General features: G+C 39.1%; 1 protein-coding gene across 2 annotated transcripts in view; it reads left to right on the top strand.

Moving 5' to 3' along the window:
* Positions 1-4,806: 4,806 nt before the first annotated feature.
* The window catches only part of macrod2 (mono-ADP ribosylhydrolase 2), a 467,780-nt gene continuing 451,298 nt past the window's right edge, over positions 4,807-21,288 (top strand). For both annotated transcript variants that reach the window (XM_049600013.1, XM_049600012.1), the window contains exons 1-3: positions 4,807-5,018; positions 11,993-12,094; positions 17,630-17,743. In XM_049600013.1, coding sequence (XP_049455970.1) covers positions 4,982-5,018; positions 11,993-12,094; positions 17,630-17,743 — 253 coding nt within the window. In that variant the 5' untranslated portion in view covers positions 4,807-4,981. The remainder of the gene's footprint in view (positions 5,019-11,992; positions 12,095-17,629; positions 17,744-21,288) is intronic.

The raw sequence follows: 21,288 nt of genomic DNA, 5'->3' as shown, positions 1-21,288 counted from the left end.
CCTGCAGCGTTGAGCGTGAGCAATATAGTTTCTGCAATAGCATTTTTCCTGTGGAGTGTCGTCTCTCTGAAAATATTCTGCTCTATCATCTGGCAGACATGGTAGATGTTCATTCGGATGACTAATGCTGCACTGTGAATATTTGCATGGTCAGAGTGTGAAGTTTGAACAGTATGCACCATTTGAGGACGGCATATTTGCAATTTCATTATGCTTGCATAATGACAGAAGAAGTTCTTGAGTCTTGAGGGAACACGTGATATTTTGAATTGTCTCAGAACACTGCGGTACAATATCAAAGAGATTTCACTTTGCAGCCTGAAAAAAGTTTTATAGGAAGAAATTATTGTCATGTGGTAAAAAGGAAATGTAGAGCAACAGACCAAGTATATGAGCATGAGTAATCTTGCAAAGAAAATTGTTGATACATAGAAGCCATAACAGTTTGGATCAGTACTGTGCATATGCTTTGAACATCTGAACATGCCGAACATCTATCCACACTAAATCTATTCAACTTGAGTTCAGCCAGCGATCAGGAAGGAATTCCTGCTGCTTTGAGCAGGCAGCGAGCAGGCACGCTCTGGTGTGAAGAGACATGCTGGATGGGGGCTTTATCAAATAGAGTAAAATAAACAGAGGGAGCCGTTGCAACACATTTTGCCAAAGCTACAACCCACAGGAATCCTGCAGGAAAAGAATACTCACAGTGTGATGCTTTTTTAATCCAATCCCAAACCCATTCTAAGGATGTAGACTAAACAAAGTGCCACTGAGTAAACCACTATATTCACATCAGTACATCACAATGCATCTCACGACAAATTGCTCTTACAGTTGAATTACAGACTAGAGACTAGAGGCTAGAGGCGATTGTGATTTCTAAGAAAACCTGCTTGTAATCATGAATAAAACAGTTGCCAAAGCCAGGAATAAGAACTTCTGTAGGAAATTAGAGACATTAGACTATAATAGTTAATTCTGAGATGCAGGGCTGTATATATAGCTTACAGTTAAGTTGCACACAGGAGAGGAGTTCTAGAAAGAAAGGTCCATACCTGGTGTGTGTTATTAACACATTAAAGAAGCAGCCATTAGTAACAATGAAAACTTTTTTTTTTTATTTTCACCAATGGTTTTCCAATACATTCAGTAGATACTAATCACATAAACAAACATGATGAATGTATAGAGGTGCGCATCAGAGCTGTGCACAAATGAGCCGCTCTCTACCGAGGTGCTTCTCCGAGGTTCTTGGCTCCTTTCATCAGAATAGCCAGCCGCTTCTCACATCTGTGGAACAGATGAGCATAATATGAGACAGAACACAATGGATGATATGGGCAGACACATGTTTGATTGGAAGGTTGAAAAGAACCCACACAAACCACCAAACGATAGTGTTTTCACGTCCAGGGCTGGCATTGCGTCAAAGACAGCACTCAGCAATAGCAACACAGATTCTCTAAAAGTGCAGGACTGCTGAAAAACTGTTTCTATCTCTAATGATTGTGCATTAGAACTATTTTGCAAAGTATTTATTAATGTATGTGAAAAACTGTGCTTTACATACATTTGTGTGTATGTATTGGATGAGAAGTTTAACATGCATTCTATAGATTCACACTGTCAAACCTCATCTGAGATATGAAAAACAGTAAATAATTTAAGGCCTCAAGGGCCAGTTGAACGAAGATGGCTTGAGCCCAGTTTTTCGCCGGAGCTCCCCACAGGGCAGAAGCATTTAGTGCTACATCTATAGGCTTGAACTAAGATTCTGAAACCACCAGTTACTGCACTGAACAAATCATGTGTTTCATCATTAAGCACTGACTGAGAACAGACACGATGATATAATCCCTTCACAGAAATCTACCGAGCCAAATAGTCACTAAAAACCCATCAAAGGACTTATGGATATTGACATAAGAACACGTATAAACAACAATTGCCATAATTATAATTCCTTTAGCCCCTGGGCTCACTTTAAGTTACGGGTAATGTTGTGCGTTTCTCTGTAGATAATTGTGTTGCTTGCTGTAATTACGTTGCTATGATCATGAGCGGGATATGAAAAACATACGTATCAAGCCAACAAGAGATTAAACGATGCAATGTTCTTGCTAGTGGCTTGTAGGTACAGGCACCGGCTTAATCTCCTTGTGCCGTAACCATGACAATAACAATTGCCTACGCAGTCCTACACAAATAGATCCTCCAGTGTTTGGAATATAAAGATTCTGCCCTGCACAATCAACTAGTCAGTGTGAACAGATGGCCAAGTTTGATCTTTTTCTGCTGCTCATCAGATATCATCTTGTCTGCGTAACACCTGTTGAACAGTGACTGAACCACAATGACCAAACAATTACACACTATTGACCAAATAATAGATGCAATGTGTGTCATTACTTTAAATCATCCTCAGTTTAAACAATGAAAAAGCCAGGACAAAATTACAAAAAAGACAAAAAATCCCTTTCATCATAATAGTAATGTCCTCAAAGGTGTTTTCAGTAACTGGCTGATCACACTTCTAGTCAGGTTGTCACTAAACTATGGACCAATAAGAATGATAACAGGGTAAGATGCCCTATCTTTACAGGTGTAACAATACAACAGGAAACTGAGGGAGATGTCAGTGAAGCCTTGGTTGTACATGCCAACACAGTCCCAAGTAGAGGTCTAATCAGACAACGCTAGTGAAAACACCCGTGTGAGCTGACCGTGGCTGTGTTGGGGCTTTAATCTCACAAAAAAACATAGTATAATCATGTATTTCAGTGTAGAATAACAAGTAGTTTGTGCAAACAAACCTCATAGAAGTATAGGATGCTTCACTGACAGGTAAAATCAAGGGTCAGAGGTCAGCACCACACATGTTAGATTCAGCATCAAACGTGTGTGGCCTCCCACCCACTACAGTTGGGTGGGAGACATGCTGACAAAAGGGTTTTGAACTCAAATCCTCTGGGTGAAGTCCATTCTCCTCAGTATGCCTCCCTCTGATATAAAAATATCAGAGAGAACATTATTTACAGCAAGACCGGCTAAAAACAGCGATCCCTACCTCCCTGCCTCCGTGAAATATCTGCCAATCTTTATAAGTTTGGAATCAGCTTCTTTGTAGATATTGTATGTGGTGCCAACACTGATCATAGGCTTTACTCAGTTTCTGAAGAGGTTCACTTGGTGCCTATAATGTTGCAAGATTGACATCTAGTGGTTTGGTTTGAATAGTACAGAGGGGAAAACCGCAATGGCCACTTAATTCAATCTCATCTTTGTTTAAATAGGCTATAGGGTAAAGGCAGATAGTTTAATCAGCTGTTCCCAGGGCTCCGACTAGGGAAGTTCTGCAGATGTCCCATTGTGGTTTTAAATAGAACAGGCATTGATATAATATTCTAATATTTTTTTAAATCCATATTAGAGTGGAAACTAATTAAGATATTACAAGGGCAAATTATGAATTTCTGTGCCAGATGTGAGAGCTGATTACTTTGTCTTAATTTCCTAAAAAAGGGCAGCAGCTCAATGAGATAAATATCTTTAATTTGACTGTAAATGAGATGTCTGGTGAACACTGTGAGAGAGTTTTGCCAACCTTGGTCCCGGGAAACGTAAATCCTTTGCACTTTGTAATATGAGTTTTCGATATAATTAGCCCAAATGGAACAGGGACATATCTTCCACCTATACTGTCAGTTTGCTGTTAGTGTTATTAATGTAGGCTTTTTATGAAAAACATTTTCACCGAGCTGTAACAGCTGAACAGATGACACGAAAACTGGATGTATTTCACTAGAATAACCTTCGATTTTAAATATCTGGATCTGGATCAGAGTACAGCTTGGATGAAAGATATTTTCCACTCTCAGATAATGTCAGCGGTCTCAGGAGCAGATGGGTCTGGACCAGAGCAGAGCTAACACAACAGATGACAGACGGTGGTCTTTGGAGCCAGCCTCTCACATATGACGGCCCAACTTACTGGTCTGATCTGGTCTATCCTGTGAGAGACTGTCCTCTGCCATGAACAAGGGCAGGTTACCATGCATCACTGCTTTTTATTTTGTGTGTATTTAGTCACATTAATTAAAGTCATATAATGACAGTCATCTCAGATAATACTGGCCAAAATGATAATCAAACCTGTCTTCATGTTGCTAAGATCGAAAGATTACATAATAATTACAGTTCTGGGTTACAAACAAGGCAAATTGTAAGCATATTAGGCAGAACTAGGAAGACTTAATAATGAAAATATGGACATATCATGCAACTAAATCTATCTTGCTATGAGAGTTTATATTAACAGGCATTTTTAAAACAAATTTAAGGTTTTATGATAGGAATATTTAGGGGTTTAAGTAGGTTGTTAAGTTATTATGATATTAGCCTGCAGTACAAATATAATATACTACTATTACAAAGCACCCTTTACTTTTCTCTGCAATGGGAGAACATTTTAACTCAAAACACTGCAAAACACACTGTCATATACTGCCAACAACAATCCTATAAAAAGTGCTTTTTTAATTTACAGTACTGTTTCCTCTCTGAGTTCACTGGCACTGACTCATAGCAGCCCTCCCTCTGCACTCTGCAACCGAGTGGCCCGGCGTTACTAGCCCAGCACCTCACACGCCAGGAGGATGAACCGCCAGAAACAACCTACCCTGCCTCCCCGGGGCGTGGACTTCAGCTGATTGACTCAGACAGCGGACCAATCGCGTGCCCACTTCCCCGTTCTCGACACCCAATCACAAAGCCAGGATTCGTACACATAATTTACGGCGCAATCATGGTAGGTTTAACCGACTGAGGTCCATAGAAATTTGACAGCTTCACAGGTGAGACAACCGTCCAGAGGCTGTTTCACTTTACATTTCAGTTTTTTCCCGGAGCACTATTCACTGTGAGCCTGGGGTTGCCACAGTCAAAAAACAACCATTCGAAGTCAAATCATTCCGGCAGCATGAGCAAAAAGAAAAAGGACTGGAAGACTGAAAAAGGTAAGGCTTGTTTTGGGGGGGAATGAGGCTATCATCATCATCTCCATGGCAGACAGCATGAATTCAACCATGCCACAAGATTGACAGCCACTCTCCGTGTCTCCTCCGTGTCGCTGTGACAATGCTCACTATCTGGACTATTCGGTTATCCCACACGGTGACTGCACAGATGTTATAGTGATGTTGTGCCTCTGTTTGGCTGCCGTAATGCATGTTTGACATTCGCACCAACACTGTCCACATAGTGCCTCTTGCTTGCTTATTAGCTTACATTTAAGGCTCTGGCAGATTTGTGCCGAGCCCTTATTTACCTGTCAGAGTACTCTTAACGAACATAGCCCACCTTCCACCTGTGTGATACACCAGCAGTAGCTCACTGAGTTGCAAACAACCTTCTGTGCTACTGAATATTCCTGTAGCCAAACAGCAGGCACACGGTCACAACAAAAAACGGACTGTCTAATAGTTTAAAACATGGTTATTTATAATTAAACGACAAAAACGACTGCTTCAAACCTACAGTCAAAGTTGCGTATGATGCTAGTGTAGTGCTGTAGTTTCAGAGACATGTACGGGATAGACCTGTTGTGCTCAATGGGCCAAGACAGACATGCTAATCTTATCTATATATCTATAAGTTATTCATTTCGTGACACAGACACAGTAGAGGGTTTTCTTTCCACGGAAGACGTTTTGACATGCCACAGCAGGTGCAGCACAGGTGCAGTCAATCACGTTAATTAGTGGTGGCGCCGTTCTGTTGCTGCCACCTTGTCCACACTAAATGGGATGCAGCCATCATTAATAGTATTTAATGCACCTGTGGTCTTCCTGCTATGACAAGTCAAGGTGTAGGCTATGCAGTTGCTACTACTGTATGTAAATTCACTGTATTCCTTATTCAATTCAATTGAATAGAACTTTATTTATCTTGTGCCAGAGAATGCTTTAAGTTACAGTAAAACTAAGTACAGTAACCACAATTTAACGTTCACAACCAGAGAACCAGTGGGTTCCCCGGGTCAGGGTCACTCACTGGGCCCAGTTATAGAAAAATAGAGTATTAAATATCTGGCAAAATATACAAGATAGAAGATGTTCTCAAAGAGCAAAAGCAAACCAGTGCCTAATAGAGTAACAGCAGGAGTATGATAAGCACAAGAGTTGCTAAAAATGAATTAAAACGATGGAAAAACCAGACTGCGCCTGATAGTCAATATTATACTGAATATGATATAACAATGAGAAGCATCATTGCATATGATTGAAGAAATGATATTACTCTACATTGACAAGTGATCGTGATATTGAAAAATAAAATTGCACATGATGTTGTGAAAAATCACATCCAGGGTGTCTGCAGGTCCTTAAAAAGTCTTAAAATGTTGTAAATGATTTTAAAAAAATATTAGGCCCTAAAAGTAATTAGATACTAGTCTCAAATTTGAATATATGCCACAAATATTTTTTATCAAAATTTGAATTTATTTTTGTCAAAATGAGTCAAGCTTTTACGTAAAAGTCCACATTTCTGAATTGCCTACCTCTGCACGTAGCTACAGATATACTACTTTCCATTATACTTACCTTCAATGCTTGAATAAGAAAGATTATTTGTCCCCCCAAAAAAAAGTCTTAAATCTGGTTAAAAGTGATTAAAAGTGGTCTTAAAATGCATTGAATTTAAGTGTCTGATACTCGTAGGCAACTGGTTCAGACAAATTTCAACATAGATGTGGCCTCAGTTAATAACTGAAACCAGAATTGTTTGCAGTGGCTTGCTAGTTTTTATTGTGATATAGTTCAGTCAGTGTCTCACCATCAAAGCCCATTAAATCACAACTAATTTTTTGGAGTGTATGGGAAAAAAAATTTCATAATGGTCATTTAAATTCTCCGAGCAAAGGTAATAATTAATCTTAGCCAGCCGTTTCCAGTTCGAGCAGGTGGTAGCAATGGAATGAACATCAAAGTAAATCAGATTTCATATTCTGAGCATACAACCCTCTAGCTCAAATTGCGTTAAGAGGAGATCAAGGCAAGTCAAAATGTGAAAGAAATTCTGAAATTTAAGGAATTTAATGTGATTATTTTTTTAAATAGTAGTGTGACTCAGGGCTAATCTGTAGGCTGCGTGAGATGTAGTATCAACAAAGGTAAATTATTGTAAGTTGTGTTGGCAAAATCAGCCTTATTTAAAAGTAACGTGCAGAGTTTTGTCAGGCTGCAGACTATTCTGAAGTTGGAGAACCTTCTTAAACAAAATGAACATGAAACAGTAATATGAATAGTGTTGAAACACTACATAAAATGAGATGTTATGTGACAGGCAGTCACATCTCCTTTTGTTTTGTTATCACTAGAATTTGGTTCAGGGATGTGATGAGTGACTGGCCTTTCCATCCAGAGCTCATCAAGTACAGAAGAATCATACAGCACTTAGCATCAGTTATGCTGCGACTCCAGTAACACAGTCTTGTAACTCATATTTAATAAAGCAAATTCCGGCCCCATCCTGTTCTCATGGCATCTAAACTAAGCTGCGGGATTCTTCAACAACTATAAGTTCAGCAGAGTGACGAAGCGCTTTAGTGTGGTCCAGAGAGCTTTGCTGTGTTCAACCTCAGAACTGCCTTTTTATTCATCCATGTAGAATAAAAGCAGCCTTGGGAATGACAGGAGTGGGCAAGAGGGAGCGAAAATACATGAGGGATAGAATGGATATCCCCCACTGCGGAAATACCTTTGATATAAGCCTGACCTACAGCAGGATGTTGCCAAAAGATGACCCAAGGATCCTTGTATTTCTTACCAAAATTAAGTCAGCACCGACTGCCTCAATATTTTAGGCTGTCATCTGTGTAAGGAGGAAGTCTCATAACTCATAGCCTTTTAAGAAATAGTACAAAGTGATGTGGAATAGTGTTATTTGCAGAGCATTAAAGCCTGTAACATTTTGTTGTAACAAGCCAAATATAGTGAACTAGGATGCTTTTGTGTAGTGTCATATCACATCCAGTTTGCATGCACTGTTTTACAGTGGGGATGTTTTAATTGACCAAAGTCCACACTTTTTGCACTGGGGTTTGGCGAAGATTTCACAGTGAAGCACATAATTAGGATGAAGCTTGTTTTGCAGAACAGCCCAGTGTTGTCTGTAACAAGTTGAGGCTCTTTTGCAGTCAGTGGAGATGAACGTGAGGACACAAGCTGTGAGGACCCAAGAGTGATACAGCAGTACAAAGGTCAAGCAGCAGCTGTGTGATGTACTAATGTCAGCAGCCAATCATGTTGCAATTTGTTGTAAAAACCAAACAATCGAATAAGGAAAGATACTCTCACTTCTTGCCCACGGCAGTTTAAGTTAACCAGAAGTACAGTAGCTTACAGTTTTTTAGAATTGGTAACATTTCTCTGTACTAAGTTCACTTTTTCGAAACTGTTTGCATAGTTCTCTTTTTACCAACATGCAGCTCAGCACAACGGTTCATCTCACATCTAAAATGCACTATTGCAACACCAACACTTACACATGCACATCTCAGAATCAACTCTTGCACCAGAACACTGACAACATTTGTCTGCCAACAGTAACACTTTGTCACTCATTACACAATGACTTAAAAAAACAACTTATCATAATTAGCATTACAGGAAGTATGATTATTGTCTTAGAAGAATCTCTTATGTATTTATTTATGTGTTTAACATAAACCAATATTCCAGCAAGTTTTTTTAACTGAATGGCTACCTTTTATGCAACGAATGAATCAGAAATGCTGCAGCATGCTTCTGTAGACTTTATTTGTTTGCCATTTCTGCATAGAGTGATTCTAAGTGCACAAAATGCAACTGAGATCTGAGATCAGCATTCTCTTTTACAAGGGAGACCTGGCTGAGACAGCAGCATAAAAAAAGTTACAAACAACAATAAATCGCAAGAAAAACATGGATGATATACATTAATGTGTTGAAAAGTTAAAAAACCTATGTACATTGACATGTACCAACCGATACATTCACCATTATAATTATGAGAGCTTTAAAATAAGGCAGAGAGACCAGTTCTCTTTGTTTGACATCTTTTTGAAGGCTACTCCCAGCTCAATCCGTTTTCTTGGAACAGACAACAATACTACATCGTATGATCTCAGACTATAAGTACAGTCAGATCTTTGTCCAATCAGAGTACAAATGTATTATGAGAGTTTACCCAGAATGGCTTTTAACCAAGCAGCAACCTCTGTGCTAAGTGCCAAAACTGCAGTTCCTTGACTGGCCACTTGAGGCTGGCTCCAGAAGCAAGTCAATCCCCATGACCCAGACACCTATGTTGAAGTGCCTAACTTCACTCAGAAATAAACATGTTTACAGCCTGATGCAGAAAACAGTTTTGGACTCTACAGCTAATTTACCCATGCGTGACAACTGTACTGGGGGTGAATTTTTATAGAACTCACTAGTTTAAATTTTATTAAGGCGTAAAGTTACATATAATTAAGAGTGGACCATTTTGAGTGACAGGCTTCATGCCAGGCATCTTCTCAGCCAATTCAAGTCACTCAACTCCCAGCTCCTCCACAGCTCCACCCTGCCATCCTAATATGGATGCTCCAGGTTCCAACAATCCAAGATAGCAAAGGCCAAAATGCACACTCAAGGCATCAAAACAGTCCACAAACCAATGGGTGAAGTCACGGTGGCTATGTCTGGTATTTTTATACAGTCTATGCTTTATACTGTAAATAAATAGGTACCAATGACTGAGCCTATGAAAGGTCAGAGATGGCCAAACAGCCTTGGAGTAAATCCCATTCCCCACCCCACAGCTATTACTCACAACATGTCAAGAAAGGTTATATTCTTAAACCTATTTTCCTTTTTCAGCAGGAAATACAACCGTACCCCTTTTGCATTCAAGTATCTCTCTTTTATTGAACTAAGACTAGCTTAGTGCCTTATTAACTCATCGTAAATAATACTTCCTTTGAACTCGAGAGAAACATAATAAAATTGACCAAAACTGTCTTAGTCAGTTGTCTAGTTAGTTAGTCTGCTGTTCCAACAATGACCAACTCTGGTTTGGTAAAAAATAAATATGAATATTTGCTGTTATTTCCCCTGGCTATTGTGGGCCAGCTGATTACCCTCCTGCAACATTATCCCCACCACTCTAGTTGCCATGTTTGGCAACTCAGCTGCCTGTTCCACCAGTAGAGACTGACATCAGGTAACGCATGCTGTGCACTACACACAGTACATCCTCTCCATCTGAGTTCAGTCCAAAGAGGGGGCATCTTAAACTGTATTGAAAATGTTTGGGATATTTAAATACCCCGGTATACTGTGATGTCGCCCGAACCTAATAATCACCATACACACTTGTATAGCTACAGTTCATAAAAATACAACCCTGTCTTCTGAATTTGGCAGTTCTTTATCAACATCACACCTTCTGTCCTCTCTTCTAATACACCGGGGAAAGAATATTTTGCATGCCTGATCCATCCCTGGCAGATTATCCTCTGCAGATGTGTCCAGATATCCAGCACTCATTGCGTCCATCAGGGACATCTGATCATGTGGCTGCTGGTCATAACCTTTCTAGATCTGAGATGAAATTATTTCTTAAGTAAGGTGGTAGGAAAAGTGACACCATCATGGAATTGGCTTTTAACCCCTCTGTGACTGGAAGAGAATGAAGAAATGCCACAAGGTCCCCTACAGTAACATAATGTTCTGGATTCTGCATCACTTGCTACCTTTCCTCAGTTGGCAGTCTTTCCTAGAAGTCATCAAGGAATGACAATAGGTGCTCAGTTGTTGTATGTACCAATCTGGAGTTCATGCGTTTCTGTAAATTTCTTTTTAGATGAAATGATACAGGGTGCAGTAGAGCACCAATTTTCTATACATGGATCGTAAATGCACAGTTTTGGTGGTGGCTAAGTTTGAGTGAGAAACTAGTTTATGGATTTTAATAGAGGTGGTCATTGTATGCATTTTGTGTCAAAGCAAGGAAAAGTCAGTCACAGTCTAGTCCACATTATCTGACTGTGTGAAGAGTTCTATGAACTCATTATTGAGAAATATACATTAACAGTTGTAAAAAAAACTGCAAATGTAGGTTGTTTTGACAAAGACAGTTTCTCCATGTACAGTAGATGCATCACAGGGTAAGTGATGTAATTTAAGTTCTTAGCAATCTATTGATAACAAAGTCACATAAAACTTATTGCATGGGCAGAGCAGTACAGAGCACACGCAAGGTAAGACAAACAGCTCAGAGTGCAATTAAGCTTGGGCAACAGGATTACATGGTCCTCATCTGAGAGTCATGGAGACACAAGAGTATGCACATTTTCATTCTAGCCAATCCGCACAACAGACAGTTTTACTAATTAACACACCACAACCAAAGAAGAGAGATGAATGAGTGAAATCAACTGGTGGTGAGGCGTCTGATTTTTGGGTCACCATGGCACATGGCTGAGAACCACTGATGAGGTAGAAAGTGGGCTAGCTACCAGCTCCAGGAGGGCTTTTTCACTGCTGATCCTGCATTTCGACCGGACAAGCCAAAAGGGATTTTGATGCCTGAGGCAGGATCACATTATTAAATATCACTTAACTGAAGAAAACATTTTTCATAGAGTTAATCTAGAGAGCCAGGAAGGTGTGGAGCTGGAGCAATGAGGAGTGGCACATGACTGATGATGATGATGATGATGGCAGCAACTGTCCAATGGGTGGTGGTCAGATAAAGTAAAGGAAATACGCTTGGAGACAGGCAGTTAAGAAAAGAAAAGACACTACGATTTAGGGGAGTTTGTGGCTCTCACTGGAATTTAATTTTACATTTGTTATTAGCTGTCTGTGCCAGCTCCGAGTCTGTTTCCTTTTCTTTCTCTATTGTACTCTTCAATTGGACCAGCTTTATTCTTGCTTAAATGTATGGTGTCTTTCCTCCACAGAGAGACTGCTCCGTCTAGATCGGGAGGAGAGACGCAAGGAGTATCGTCGTCAAGATTTTATATCTTTGGACAAGATCTCAACCTGGAGAGAGGAAAATAGACGTAAGAAAGACTGCTTATTGTTGCTGAATGCTTTATGAGTTGTCTGTGGCTGATAAACTGACACATTATGGCACTATGTGCACAGCCTAACTGAAATTATTATTGTTAAATGATTTTTCTGTTTCGGAAAAAGGGGGCCTATTATTATGCTCATTTTCAGGTTCATGCTTGTATTCTGGGTTTCTACTAGAACATGTTTACATGCTTTTATGTTCAAAAATACTTAATTTTCCCCATACTGTGCAGGAACACCTGTATTTACCCTCTGTCTGATAAGCTCCGTTTTAGCTCCTGTATCATTAAGGCCCCCTCCAGAAAAAGCCCATTCTGCCCTGATTGGTCAAGGATTCAGGATTTTCTGTGTCTGTGCTCTCGGCGTCTCTGCACCATAATTGCAGCCCAGGGAATGACTGTAAAAGAGTATAGAGACACGTTTTTACCATGGAAAAATTACCAGTTAAAGCTTCTAAACCAAAATCTTCACAACACAATATGTTCCAGCAGGGGTATGATCTGAAATTAACAAAGAAATAACATCTGCAAACTATAGGCTCTGTTTAAACGATCTGTAGAGCATGGTCGTGAGTGTATGCATTAGGGGCAGAGGGGTTGTATTTAGTACCCGTTTAATCATAGGTGTGCTTTGGGTATAACATATATTCAACCAATCAGAGTGTCATATCTCACTCCCTTTAAAATCCAGGTGTGCCTGCACCTGGCACACCATTATTTACGTAACGGATTTGGCAAATTGGGGAAACATGAGGTTTTCTGCTGACAGTAATGCAGTAAGGGCAGTAATGTCACTGCTGCAATTGTTGTGGGACATTTAAGCAGGAAAACTAAAACCTGTAGTTATAAACTTGACAAAGGAATCAGAACTAAAACTGTCAGCTTCTCTCTTAACGGGGAGTTGGATGGCAGCTCTGCCGCTCATCTCTGCTCTCTGCTATGTTCACTTATACCACCCGCAACCCATCTAGCTTTCTGTGGGTGTAACAAGCAGAGTGTATGCAGTGTATGGGCACTGTGAACCCACCTATGTAGGCACATCTTACTATCTCAATAATGTGTCCTTTAAATAGCAGAATGATGACAGTTGTGGTGCGTTGCGAGCCACTAGATGCCAGATTTAAGATCGGGCCCTACATGTTTCCCTGATGTTAGCATGTAGCTATAGGTAGCCGAGTACTTGCAGCCAAGAATGACTGTAATAAAGTATAGTGGCACTTTTGACTGGAAAAAAGTCACCAGTTAAACTTTCTTAAGCAAATTCTTCACAGCTGGATATGATTCAGCAGAATTATGATCCAAAATCGAGGAGATATTAATAACACTGGCAACCAAGATTTTATGTTTGTCCAACGTTAGCATGTCGCTTCATGTAGCATTGTAGGCTATGTAGTGCCTGAGCAGATGACCATATAAAGAAATCCATCATGAGCTGACATCAGCTTGTCTCAAAAGTAGAAAAAAACTGTTGGAAACAGTACATTCAGAACGGCTTGAAGCCTGAGGTGTTTGCTTGCAGGGATCACTTTTATATACGTTTATCTCATTATTTAAAATTTGGAACATCAGACATTGTAACGACAAAAAATGAGGAAAAGCAGAACAAGTCCCCTCTTGAGCATTTTGCCTCACTTAAAATTCCTTTAAAAGTTTCACCAAAAAATTGCCTGCCACAATAACTTGATTCAGTACAGTTAAATAGCTGAGCGGACTACTCTTAATTTTGAATGAGCTTTCATGCTTTAGGTTGTAGAAAACCCTCTTTACAAATAGAACAGATGCAGATTTAAATAGGAACAGGTTACTGTTTGAGTGTCAAGTGCGCAATAATGCCTAACAAGTGTGTTGCTCTAGCAAAGGTATTTTTAAAACTGTTACTACAGTGTTCTCCCCTGTTATGCAACAATGCAACATATCAATTACGTAGAAGTTAGAATAATTTCATTCTTCTTCTGGGGCTAAAACTATTTCAGATGTAAATAACACATAGCCATTACTGAAGGAAAGAAGAAGATCATCAATATAACAGGTAATTCCACACTTTTGATGGTGTTGTATATAAGCGCTGTAAATCTCCACGTGTGCTATTTTTACATGTGCTGGTGTTGCATATTGGTAATATTTTTCGAAAGTTGCAACTATGTTTTAGTGTATTTTACTAAACATTTAAATAACTCATTATTTTTTCCCCTACCTTTTTTGCTAATTTTTAAACCAAAATTATGATGGTGAACTTTGCTTGATAGCCAAGGTAACAAACAGTAAAGCATCTTCAACATGATTTCTCAGCAAGTGACGCCATTTCATGATGAAAAAGACATAGACCACAGCCATACATGTCCAAGGAAACTTAAAAAAACCCAACATGATTTCGAAGATTGGGAAAACGTTTGCTAATGTTGGTAAAACAATTAAAAAACTCTAGGTCTTGTTGTCCACCAAGCCTGTGTTGCTATGTAATGTCTTGGAGAACATGGCCTAAACCCTGTACATCTAGAGTTTAATTAAAGGCAAGTATTTTTAAAATGGGGTTATGTGTCATTAAAAGTCCTAACACAAATGAAGCAAACCCAGAAGAACATACAGTACTTCTGTATTAAAGCTCTGAATACTTGTAAGCCAACAGTAACAGAGGTTAAGACAGTGAAGCAGTCACAAACCAATGAAGACCAAAGACTTAGAGGTTACAGTATGTTTGGCTAAATTAGTTTCAAACACAGTATAATTGAATACTCACTCTAAATCAGAGCTAATGATGCTACTCTTATTAAATGTATGTTGTGTAAGAACTTTTGCAGCACCCACCCTAAGAACAAATAGAATTAGGTCTTGTGCTATATCAGTGTTGCAGGTTTGTTCTTGAAAACAATGAGCAAATCTCATTTAGATTCAGAATAGTGGTTTGCCTTTCAAGTAGCAGCATGCTTTGGCATGAGATTGTGCAAGATTTTACATATTGTTGCCTTTGAGTAACATGTTTTAATGAAAATAAAGCAATTTACTATAGCCTGAATAAAGGAAGGGGGGGCACAGTAGGGAATTCGTTAGCACTGTTGCCTTATAGCAATAGGATTCTGGGCTTGGCTGGCTGGCTGGCTGGCTGGGACCCTTCTATATGGAATTTGTATGCTGTCCTCATGTCAGCGTGGGTTTTCTCTGGGTTCTCCAACTTCCTCCCACAGTCCAAAGACATGCATTTTAGGTTAATGATAGGTTGCTTGAAATTGCCTTAGGTGTGAATGCGAGTATGAATAGTTGTCTGTCTCAATGTGTCAGCCCTGTGATAGTCTGGTGACCCGCCCACCGTATACCTTGCCTCTTGCCCAGTGGCAGCTGGGATAGTCTCCAGCCCTGCCATGACCCTTACAGGATAAGGTGTTCATAGACAGACATATAGAAAGTTGTTAGAGTAGTTGGCAAACATAGAATATGAGTACTCTGATGCATGTAGGTCATGTATAGAAAAGTATGAGGGAGTTAGACAATGTATAACAGCTTGAAGCTTATAGGAGCTTTAGAACATAGAGTAGTTTATGGTGGTGGCAGCTTGTCTGACACTGGTGTAAAACCAACACAGACTGCAATATATGTTCAGTGGAGTGAGGCACAATGACAACTTGTTTAGGAGTGCTTGGAGATGTGCATACATCTGCTGTGGCATTTTTCTCTACATTAAATTAAACAGGGTATAATAACTTTTTATGGTGGTTTGGGGGGTGCTTAGCTGCTGTGTTTTCCTTAAGAACCAGTATAAAACAAACAGAACTGCTGATTCACAGCTCCTTGGTTATTAACGTTTCTTGGCTCAACTCTTAGAGGAGGTACATGCCACAAAGTAGTCGTGGCTAAACTTGCCTGGCTTACCACGCATTGCATCACATAATTAGATTTTTTTTCACAATATGAAACAAGAACGGTATACAAAGGACTATTCAAGAGTATGTAAATTCTAAATTCAAATTCACAGTATCCATTTTGAACATGGATATATCATATCATGATCTCGATAGTACAATAAGTACATTGTTGTCGACTTTTTTGTATTTTAATGTCATTTTATTTAGTTTGCATCAACAACAGTACAATATATAGAATTTCACACAATAAAAAGATATAAATAGGTAGCATAGGTAAAAATACAGGCACAGTATTTATTCTGGGAAAAGATGATATGTTATGTGAGTATCAATCTGTGTATAAGTACAAATTTGGCAGAAGGTTCGAGTAGTGGTGTAGTGGTGGTTGATGAGGTGGGTGTACTACATATGGATGAGTTACCATGGAGGAAGTGGTTGTACTCTTGGTAAACCCCATCTTCCCTCCACTACAACATGGAGCACCACTGGGTAATAAACCTCATTGTATTAATAAAACTAATGACATGTCTCCATCATGTAGTAAAGGTGGTTTTTTGCTTCAGTGAGTATAATTTGCTCCATCTTATAAAGGCCCCATACTCTTTGGATCCATGTATTGAATGTTGGAGGGTCTGGTTTACATTATAAAAGGTTAACATTTATAAAAGTTGTTTGTTGACCCTTCTGTCCATAATTTTGGTTATTACCAGGCATGCACAATAATATTGGCATGTCATGGGTATGGACAGGTAAAGCCTTTAAAATAAAATATTGATATTATCTGCCTGAAATTAATATTTCTACAAAAATGACAGGCAGATAAGATGACTTTATTTTTGTGTCTTCAAATAGTAGAAATAAGTTAAAGGTGTCCTGGTTGCGGCTATTGCCGATATTGTCTCAGGTACAGCATCATCACCTGAGAAATAGCATGAATTCTATAGTTTTGTTTAAAAATGTTACATAGAAATAAATATGGTATGTTTTACATGTAACCTAAGTTAAAATCGATTTTTTTTTGCACAGTGAATGTGTATATTTTGAAAAGCAATGTATTTTATGTCTGCCACTGGGTCATCACTATACTGTAAGAGCAGGCATAACATTATGTTAATTCCACCACAGGAGTGACATTAGGACAGGTAATTTCTGCAATTAGATGAAAAAATATAGGTGCATATATTGGTAATGGCATCTGCAATCAGCCAAAATGAGTTGGAAAATATCAGATATTGACAAAAATCGGAGTATTGTGCGTCCTTAGTTGTTACCGCAGTGGAATCTTGTGGAATATCCTGTTGAAAAGAACTCGTAGAGGGCATCAAATTACTTCTCTCCAGAATACACTTATCTTTTTATATATATATATATATAGCCAGAATAATATGTGTGTGACTGGCAATACTTTTATCGTATTTTAAATTTCTGTGGAGTCTTGCTGTAGAAATAAGAAAATTGGAAATTGGATGAATTGAGTGTTTTGCTCCATTAACATCATCACATTTAACTGAAGTTATTGTGTTTTCATGTACATCTGAGGACCATTTGTGAACCTGCTCTGTGTCTATTCAAAGCAGCAAGTAATATGTGCATTTATTGACCGACTATATTTTCATGTCCCTTTTTGAATGATTGCAACAAGTTGAAGTTATCTTTTTTATTTCAGCCAATGACAAGGAGGAAGGGACGGAGCTGACGGGTGGAGGAGGGCTGAATGATAAAGTATCCCTGTACAAAGGAGATATTACCGTCTTGGAGGTGGATGCCATTGTCAATGCTGGTAAGGATCTGCCCTTTGACCTTTGTTAACTGTTGGATGGGTTTTGCTGCTTGAAGGCAGCTCGGCTGTTAAATTGTCCTTGGCTGCCCTCTGCTGTTAAGACTCTGAAAGTGCTGGTTCTTAAGACATTGTACAAGTGATGAGTGTGATTGAGGCAAATGTTAAACTGGACATTTGCCACATTTGTCTGACTTTTCAAAAATAAAATAGTGATGAGATTTTTATCTCACCTTTACTTACTCAAGTTTTTTTTTTTTTTTTTTTTGCAATTCCAGTGCTTTGACCTGCCTTTTGTCACTTAAACACAAGGTTAATGACTGAATTCATTTTGATTTTTTTTTAGAAGTTATTGTCATCTCATTTGTCATGAATGTGGCATATGTGTGTTGTAATGATTAGTGGTCACAAATCCAGTGTTGCTGTTGGGTACAGATTAGTTATAATGAGTAAAAGAGAGGATGTGGAATGGGAGAAGGTTCCCAGATATGCCTTTTTCAGAGATTTGTGCTACTGTTATGTAATTTTCTGCAGTCTGCTCACAACCTACACACATAGTCAGAGGTGCTAAAAGATTACTTTACCTGTTGCTTCTGCAGCTGTTGCTTAGGACCATTCTGCAGCTATAGACTGTATAGTCCCGAACCATACCATGGTCTGCTTTGACTTTCTGCAATTGTGTTTCATAACTTTCCTTTCTTGTGCAGTATTTGCAAACATACACACACACACATACACACATAACAGTTTACTAAGCAGTGTGCATCCCGTGTGAAATTAATACTCTATAATTTATGCGAGATTAATAGATGTGAAAAACAGACTGCTCTGTTGGATAAGGCTAATGAATTTAATCTATTATGTAAATACCCAGCCTGATGAGGATAGGGTGACATGACATTCTGAATCATCATCAGCATTGTGTAAAAGACAAATATGAGGTTTAGTACACAGACACCTGACACACACCCAAATGTCATGGCAATTGTCTTGCTTTATCGACATTTTGACCTTTTATAAATGTAGCCCTCTGGTATTAGGCTATTTAAGTAGCTTTTGTTTGTATTGAGTTTTGTGATTACTGCTCCATTTCTGAATTGCATGGTTGTATGCTATTTTGATATACGTTAGCCCTGTGATAGTCTGGCAACCTGTCCAGGGTGTACCCCGCCTCTCACCCTATGACAGCTGGGGTAGGCTCCAGCCCCCCCACACCCCCAAAAGTGGTTAGGGTAAATGAATTAATGAAGTCTGGATTTGTATTTTATTTAAGGTAAGAGTCATTGAGATCACGACCTAGTTTTATAGTATGTAAACCTGTTATACTATAGACTGATTAAACTCTCTTTGATTGCATTTTTACCCCATTTTGTGGCCAATATGTTCTTTACAGTCAATATCTGAAACAAATCAAGGTTAAGGCAGTGTATAGGGTAAGCAGTGTTTTTACTTATTAAGTGAACAGAAAATAGAGTATAGGAGAATGGGAATGAGATTCAGGAGTGAGCATTGCACAGTTTTTGTTTTTGAACTGTTGAGTACAACTGTAGCAAAGGCAGGCAGTTTACTTCAGCAGTTAATGCTGCCAGACGTCCGGGCTCTGATTGAGCTACATGCTGGCCAGGAGGTAATTCATTCTGTTTAGCAGGCTGTCAGAGTGTCTGAAAGGTTGAAGGAATTGCTGAGGCCTTTTATAATTTCCAGAAGGTCTCAGCAGTTGGCCCACTGCTACTCTATTCATACTGCAGGACCAGTTGTCTTTGTACAGGTGGTTGGACTGATAAGAACATATAGTGATGGACTTTGCTGCCCAGTTTTGTTCACCAACTATGACGGCTCTGCTCAACAACAGTAGTGTGTTGTGAATGTAAATTTGAATGTGAATGGAACGTGCCAGACTATGTGTTTTTTCTCATCGGTAACAAAAGACTTTGATTTTAAGGTATGCTGATATAAATAATGGGTCCAAACTGTTCATTAGTTGAATAGGCTGGACATGCTCCGGCTGTAGTGGCTGCTGTCCAAATCTAAGTGACTAACACCGTTCTGAGCTGCATGTGAACAAACATTGCGGATGTTGAGCAACGTAGTTTGATAAGATCTTTGCCTCTCATCTATTCACTGCCTCCAATCTCTAGCCTGCAGTACTTCCATTTTCTCATGCTGTTTTTCATTCAAGTGTTGGCACCAGTAGACTGCTGTCTATGAAGTGTGGGACTTTTTGAGCACAGAGAAAGTTTCAGTCTAAAGTTTAATAAACTGTCAGAATGTCAAACATAATGTGCTAACTATGCAAATCGTAGGTAAATGCTAAGGTTGCTATGTAAAATTTAACAAAGGTATATGTTTTCCACTCTGCTTATTGTGTCCTTTTGTGTGTTCAGTGGACATGAACTGAAGAACGACCACAGGAGCAGGTTCTCAGTGTAATCCTGTGCTGGCGTACCTGCCTGCAGAGTTAGAACTGAATGTCTCCACAGTCAAACAGGGCAATTCAGCTTTAGGATGTAGTACTGTCAATCATACCAACATAGTGAACTTTTGGTCCTGTATCATGGCACAGATCATAATGAGAAACAACCAAACTCTTGATTTCTTATCTTTAATACTGCATTAGCATTATTGTTTTCTAAATGCATTAGAGAAGTATTCCAGTGCTGGAAAGGTAGTCTTTTTATAAAACTGGGCTGTCTATGCAGTAAAAAGGACACAAATAATTTTAAAATTGGTGCTACACGACCATAGAAAACAAAAAAAAGGCTGTGGCATTTGCTTTTGCTCAAGAGGTAGAAAACCGACAACTACAAAAATGCACTTCGCCGCACCTGAGCAATGAACGCCCCTGCTGGTGGGTGACATAATGCAAGTTTCCCATCTAGAAACAAAATGGCGGCCGGCAGATAATAAACTATCTTCTATTTCAGTTAAACAGTATGTTTTTGAAGACACTTCAGGCAAGAAATAGGCCCTGCTGTTACAGGATCTTGGTTTATATTTGATCAGCACTGCTCAGTTTTAATGTTTGATCTCATTTTTATCACAGTTCATTTACACATACTACCCACATTGTTATGATACAAAGCTGGTTGAAAAAAATCATCAAAGTATCCCTTTAACTGTAACTCTTGGGCATGAAGAATGACTCACAGTAAATGTCATCGTTTTAAGGAGCAAGAAAGACTGTAGTGTTTTTAGCTTGTTTGCAGCTGACATGTTATTTTTATTTTTTTATCACACAGCATTTTGAATATATTTTAGAAACCAAAAACATAAAAGTTGTGTAACAAGGTTTTTGTCCTGACAGACAAAATATGTTGGTTGCAAAGGAGAAACGTCTGTAATTTTAGGGGACACAGGCCAGCGTAGCACAACTGTTATGGTGGCTGCCTATAGCTTTTAGAGGGTGTCAAGTTGCTTTATGTCCCCCATTAAAGTTTAATTATTAGGCTCATTGAGTTTTTAATTCTTCCTTAATTCTGTTTGGCTGGGGGTTGAACAGAAGGTGCTCAAACTGTCACCTGGGTAAGGGCCTGGAGAGCTCAGGACAG

Source organism: Epinephelus fuscoguttatus, linkage group LG16 (assembly GCF_011397635.1).
Source record: "Epinephelus fuscoguttatus linkage group LG16, E.fuscoguttatus.final_Chr_v1".
NCBI classification, from domain to species: domain Eukaryota; kingdom Metazoa; phylum Chordata; class Actinopteri; order Perciformes; family Serranidae; genus Epinephelus; species Epinephelus fuscoguttatus.
This window is presented reverse-complemented; position numbering and strand designations above follow the sequence as displayed.